Below are 7,254 nucleotides of genomic sequence, written 5' to 3'. Positions count from 1 at the left end.
GTCATATCAGTGGGTAGGCCGCTGCGTAGCACGGCCAGACCCATGCTAGTTTATATTACATAGATAAAGAGCACTGACATAGCGAGATGTTTTCATATTCTTAATATTTACAGATTTTCATAATCCTAATAAATATGTCTAAGAGGACTTAGCGACCTGTTTGTACAAAGATGATAGTCTTTTACAAAAGCGTGCAGTATATTGTTTGGAGGAAAGCAGCAACGCAGACGGTGATTGTGAGTACATATACCCTGCAAACCTGAAGTTGTACGCTTCTGTACCAAACGTTGTAGCAATTACACCAATCGGTTTGAACTGGACAAATTTTAACTTGGGAGGTCTGATCCAATATTTTACACGCAAAATGAAGTCCACAAAGCCCCAGATAAAAAGTCTAAAAAGACCCAAGCATAGCTAGTCAACGTCCTCTCCCCCTCTCCAGCCCAATTTTTCCTCTAGCTACCCATCCCACACTGTAGCCGTAAGACAGTGGAGTTGAATCTGTAGAATGGCAGAGGCAATTAAGCCCCATGCAGTTTGTATAGCATATCCACATCAAAGCCACAATGAATCTAGCTAAACTCCTTCACCACAGGGGCTTCTTCATTACTTTTGTTAACACAGATTTCAACCACAAACGGTTGCTCAGATCTAAAGGTCCGAGTTTTCTGGAGTGCTTGCCGGACTTCCGTTCCGAAACTATCCCACATGGCCTGTCTCCTTCTGATTCAGATTCCAGCCAAGACGCTAGTGCTCTTTGTGAATCCATTACGCACAACTTTCTTGCTCCCTTCAGGAACCTCCTTGTGAAACTCAACGAGAATCCCTCCACTGAAAATCCTCCAGTGACTTGCATAGTCGCTGATGGTTTAATGTCCTTCACTTTTGCTGCAGCTGAAGAATTTGGCATTCCTGTTGCTGCTGTCTTCACCCTGGCAGCTAGTGGAGTAATGGGCTTTTACAAGTTTTGTTCTCTCTTTGAAAATGGTCTGGCGCCGCTGAGAGGTACAAGTATAAATTCAAGGTTAAATTACTAATAACCCTATGTGGTTTCATCAATTATCACATAATTTCAAAATATTTAATTCACTCTCTATGGTTTCATATAAATTGAAAATTTAATTAAAAATAGCATAAGTAATTTCATTAGTTGAAATATCAATATTGCCCTTGCTTAAATGCTAAAGCAAATGATGACTTAATCATTTTGTATAAAACTATAGAGGGATTATGTGGATAAATACAAAAATTATAGGAGATAAAATGGATATTTGTACAAGTCATAGGGGATTAAGTGGATATTTTGATTTCATCACATATACTTTTAGAATGCATATGGTTTAATCACCGTAACTAATTATACATTCCGTCCGTTTTTTATTTTACATGAAATTATAGGGGGGTTATGCGGCTTTTTTAAAACCTAAAGGGAGTCATTTGGCATTAGTCAAAACTACAGGGGAATTATATGTAATTTACCATAAATTCAGTGGTTAATTACATTATATACTATGTAGGAGTAGTATGAAAAAGATTTGAATTTGAGGACACATTTTAGCTTTGGTGATTATCTCTGATGTTGCAGATGCGAGCTACTTAAAAAATGGTTACTTGGAAAACACTAGCATACAATGGATTGCAGAAAAGTGTATTCGTCTGAAAGATCTTCCAGGCTTTCTCCGAACAACTGATCCTAATCATGGTTCGAAGACTCGGCCGAGACCGAGACGACTCGGCCGAGACCGAGACGACTCGGCCGAGTCGTCACCGTCTCGGCCTAGTCCGAGACGAGACCGCGACGAATCGAGACCGAGATACTCATCTCGCCGAGAAATCGGCCGAGACGTCACCGCGACAGATTGACTCGGCCGAGTCACATCGAGTCACTCCGAGTTATTCCGAGTCAAGACGAGAAATCGGCCGAGTTACACCGCGACGGATTGATTCGGCCATTTCTTTGGCTATTTTTTATTATTTTTGTTTAGCATACTTTTTTTATATTATTAACAATTTTTAGAATATTAAATTCTTTAAAATTTGCGTCTCACCGAGACCGTGACCGATATGCCGAGACCGATGTGGAACGTTCCAAGCCGCGACCGCGACCGCGACTTTGAACCATGATCCTAATGATGTCCTGTTTCACTTTCTGATGGAGTCGGCTCAGGATGCTTCAAAAGCTTCGGTAGTAATTATCCACACTTTCGATGCCTTAGAGAAAGAGATACTAGAATTTCTATCTTCCAAGTACCCACTTGTTCATGCTATTGGACCCCTTAGCTTGCTCCTGAATAAGATTCCTAAAGAAAACCCCTTAAACACTCTTGATTGTAACATGTGGAAAGAAGAAGCAGAGTGTCTTCAGAGGCTCAACAGCAATAAACATAGTTCTGTGCTTTATGTAAACTTTGGTAGTGTCATAGTCCTTACTCCAGAGCAGCTGGGAGAGTTTTGTTGGGGCATAGCTAATAGCAAACATCCATTCCTGTGGATTATAAGGCCTGATCTGGTTGATGGGAAATCATCAGCCTTGCCAGATGAATTTTTGGCAGAAACTAAAGATAGAGGCTTTCTAGCTGGCTGGTGCCCACAAGAGAAAGTGCTCAATCATCCTTCGGTAGGGGGATTTTTGACACACAGTGGCTGGAATTCGACAACTGAGAGTTTATCATCTGGAGTTCCAATGATCTGTTGGCCAGTTAATGCAGATCAACAGATTAACTGCAGGTATGCGTGCTCAGAGTGGGAAGTTGGCCTCGAAATAGAGCAAGAAGTCAAGAGGGATGAAGTTGAGAGAGTTGTACGGGATTTGATGAATGGCGAGCAAGGAAAAAGACTCAGAAAAAAGGCAAAATATTGGAAGAAACTTGCAGAAGAAGCCACCAGTGAATATGGATCATCATCATTAAGCACGGATCAATTAGTAAAAATACTATCCGCATCAAGAAACTAGATTGTTTACTAGCTATGTGTAATGAAGTGGAACTTTTTGTTTATTAGCAATGTATAATTGAAACGGAACTTTAGCTGCATTAAAAATTCTATTATCAAATCTAGAACTAAGACTTGATCTAAGGATCACAAGTACTGATAAAATAATCGATAATGCTACAATGTTGATATTGGGGCAACCTACTAACTAGTAGGTTTGTATTGACTCTAGTGACATATTAGGTTTTTTAGTGTCTTTTCCAATAGTGTAATAGAATAATAAATATTAATATTAGTAGGTTTTTTTAATAAAATTGGAAATTATGTCTCCTAAACAGTAACTTATATTCACAAATAGAAATTTGCAGTTGTCTTTTTCTTTTTCTTTTTCTTTTTTTTTTTAAAAAATCGGAACTATGTTTCCTCATCCAAATATGTTTTACAGGTTATGAATCAGACATTTTACGGCCTTGCTATTGATTTACTCGTGCTTTAGGCACACTTCTACTAGTGTGTTTGAATTTAGGAAGTTAGGTAAGGTGGTTAATTATAACTTAAAGATATCTGCCAAAGTAAAATATTTGTGCTTAAATTTAATACATTAGGTGGGGTAGTTAGTTATAACTTAGAGAAACCTAACAATTTAAGAAATATTTGTGTATATTTGGATATTTTAACCTTAAATGGGATTATATTTTACAGAGTGATATCTATTTGTTGCAAATTATGAAGAGTAAAATAGCAAAAAAAAAAAAAACAAAAATAATGATACATTTGGTAAATCCATTGTAGGTCTCACGCTTTGTGTAGACTAGGAGGTGTGTACCGCGCGATGCACGGTATAAGTTTAAGGATTGCCTAGAAATGTGTAGGATTGTTTAGCGTAAGTAAAAAAGCATGAAGTGCTTAGGAGGAATTTTGTTTGAGAAAAACTTGATTGTTTATATACTTATTGATTTTTTGGTTTGTATTGACTGTATTTTGATTTGCTAGTTAAGTTAAATTGTTTGCATAGTAAAAATTGATTTGGAAACTGGAAATTATTTTATCTGTATGTTTGGCTCAATTATATTTGTTTTAATATCGCGATAATCACAGATAATTAGTGTAGAAATCAGAATTTATTGTAAAATAAATAAGTATGTAATAAAGGAGGAATATAAAGGTAAAGAGAATAAAATAGCAAATATAGTTATAATGCGTAGTAATTATGATTAAATATACATAGTGGAAAACACATTAAAGGCAACAGTAATGTAGGCAAAATAAGTAAAAGGTCAACCATTGATGTTAAGATTGTTTATGTTAATATTTTCAGCATTAAAAACTTCATCCATTGAGTGGGATGTGATTATTTCATAAGCTACACGTTTCATGGGTTGAATTTGGAAGGAGAGGGCTTAATGTAGCACATGAGTAGCTTGCCTTGTAAAGTATGCGCAAGGTATTGAGCAAGATCAACGCCCTGTTATAAAAAAATAATGCAAGAAAATTGTATTGGATTAAAAAAAGAAGAAAATATTTAGTTTTAAAAAGTATCAGTGGTTACTTCTTGTTGTAAATAGTATAGTTCCGCGGTTGAATACTGAATTAATCTCTCTGCTTCAACATCCATAGCAGTAGCACATAAAGATCCAGTTCTATCAATGAGAGCTCTGCAATGAAGAAGCAGGTAGTTTTGCAATTAGAAATTGAAAGCGATTAAAGTTGGTGATGAAAGGAAGCAAGAGAAGTAAATAATTATGTTTACCTAGGAACCAAATCTACGTTAGAGTGGCAGTGCTGACATGTAACTGGAAAATTGCTTGCACCTTTGCTTGGATAATAACAAAGGGGACAAGCTATATAAGTTAAGTTATGATGTACATAATCTAGCTCAACAACACCTTGAATCCAAGCAGTCATTGGTTTCTTTGAGAAAGAAGAAAAGGTAGAAAAAAGAGTCAGTGTTAAAAAAAAAAAAGAAAAAGAGCAGTGAATGTAAAGGACAGTATATGTAAATATAAATATTGAATTAGGAATATTACCTGTTGAAGAACGGAAACAATATGAGTGATTCTGTGACGACCCCACCTCCCCCTAAGGCATACCAAAGGGTTCGGCGGACCGCCTGCCCAACTCTCGTCAGGATTCACTCACTCGTATCTCACGCATACATCCATAGACAATATAAATAACATCGCAATTCAAACTTATAATATACATCAATGCACAAATCCAGATACAAAACTCTATACACCCAAAATACTTCAAAGTATATACAATCCAAGTACAAATCATCCTAAGCGAGTGATAGCGCGAGTATAAATCAAAAGTCAAAACAACTAGCCTATGCTAGTCTATACACGTCTCACGCCTCTCTCGTACCCCTGTAAGGAAAACAAAACTAATGGAGTGAGTTAAAACTCAATGAAGTTTCAAATATCAAATTGGCCATCAAATAAAGTAAAAGTAGCATAAGAGTGAAATAGCGAGCAAAACAAGTCAAGAATTGAGTAATAACACTTCATATAGCCAAAGAACAAATATTTCGCATTTTACATGTAAGGATATAGTTGCTCGTATATAGGTTCCACCATAGCTTGATCGATTGGTAGTTGACACTCCGTCAACTTTCACGTAAGAATATAGTCCAGTAGAACACCACTTAACTCCAATGTCCGTTCACCGATCAAACCCCTTACTGGGCCCGAACTCCACAATAAACACTGGTAGTAATACTCGAGTATACCAATTAGTCGAGGAGATAACACTCCACTCGATATCACTAACTACTCAGGGTTCATTATCTAATCGACCAGACCCTTGCCGGCTCGACTCGACTAACTAGCCACAGGATTTCTGGAATTCCAGGCAAGATACAATTCATATGCATGTATAGCAAGTCAATTGCAATCGATGAACAAGGACAAATCACATTAGGGCAAGTGCGATAAAGTACACTCTTACCCTATCAATTCACTCATATATCATGTAATTACATTGGTCAAGTATTAAACACAAATGTCAACTTCAATCAGATATTTGGAAGCACTCACCAAAATGTAGTGCCTCTAGTAATCACGTTTGGGTTGTACTCTGGGTTTGGAGTCCAAATCTGCAATAAAATTTTGTTTAAGAACTTTGAAAAGCGACTAAGGTTCGAAACTTAAACGTTTCATTCAATAAGAATCAAGTAATTGAAATTCTTTTGGAGAATATTCGTGAAACACTTGCTCGCATTTCAAACTGTGCAATGTTGTAGCAATTATACTTGAAAATACCATTTGAGTCGAAAGAACGAGGAAGACGTATTTCTAGTGGTCGTTATTTCATTTCCCAAGGGTACAAGTTCGGTCAAGTTCTAACTTATATATCTCGATAAAAGAGGACGCAAAGATCCTAGATGATTCCAGTGGTATTCGCTTTCAAGCCTTACTTAAGTCGCAAGTATATCTACCTAGCCCTCGAGCGTAATTTTGGGTGGCACGCCCTTTATATTTACCTATTTTCCAGTCATTTATCGCTTCATTCTTTTCCTCAATCAGTCCCAAAGTCACACACAAAATAATCTCATTTCAATAGCCGTTCAATAGGCTCAAAGTCGTACAAATACAAATTCAAGCTAGGAAAATGTCCGGAAATGAAATTTAAGTCAGAAAACAAAAGACAGATTTGACGTCGCTTAGCGGAACGGACACAACTGAAGCTACACTTATCGGATTGGGATGCAATTTATATTGTTTTGAAGCTAAGACAAAGGGTTACAACTTTGATGAAGACCACTCAGTCCAGTTCGTAGTGTATCCAGGTCAAAATTACAAATTACTGAATCAGAATCTCACAATTAGGCTAGTTAACTGCACTATGTTTAAACGACAATAACTCAGGCTACCGAAGTCCGATTGAGGCGTTTTTAGGGACGTTGGAAAGCTACGACATAGCACTACAACTTCTGTGTTTTGACAAAAGGCTACTTCAGTACGGATCAGGGTGAACAGACGCGGTCTGATTGGTGAAATGTCAAAACTGTCCATGAATCTCTACCTATGGCAGTCAGGGGTATTTTTTCATTTCACAAGCTACAGTGCTCGGATTGAGCTGAAATTTCGTAGGAAGCTATAAAACATCATTCTATACAACTTTCATGTTTTGTGCTAAGCCTAATTCGGCCTCCCTCATGGTCAAACAGAACCGGTCAGAACAGGGGAATTACAAAATCGAAAACTGGAATTCATGAATACAAGTGCTAATCTTCACAATTCTAGCTTGAAACACCACTTCACCTCATTGTCTACTCTTATTCACAGCATATTCCATCTAAACAAGAAGAAATATAGCTGA

General features: G+C 37.2%; 1 protein-coding gene across 1 annotated transcript; it reads left to right on the top strand.

Moving 5' to 3' along the window:
- The first annotated feature begins 2,152 nt into the window (after window positions 1-2,152).
- LOC113750483 (7-deoxyloganetin glucosyltransferase-like) lies at window positions 2,153-2,953 on the top strand. The gene has a single exon (XM_027294450.1). The coding sequence runs from the start codon at window positions 2,153-2,155 to the stop codon at window positions 2,951-2,953; it is 801 nt and encodes a 266-aa protein (XP_027150251.1).
- Window positions 2,954-7,254: the final 4,301 nt, after the last annotated feature.

This window comes from Coffea eugenioides, chromosome 10, assembly GCF_003713205.1.
Source record: "Coffea eugenioides isolate CCC68of chromosome 10, Ceug_1.0, whole genome shotgun sequence".
NCBI lineage: Eukaryota > Viridiplantae > Streptophyta > Magnoliopsida > Gentianales > Rubiaceae > Coffea > Coffea eugenioides.
This window is presented reverse-complemented; position numbering and strand designations above follow the sequence as displayed.

Excerpts from the sequence above, each read along its gene's own strand:
- LOC113750483 (XM_027294450.1), top strand. The coding sequence starts at position 2,153 with ATGGAGTCGGCTCAGGATGCTTCAAAAGCTTCGGTAGTAATTATCCAC.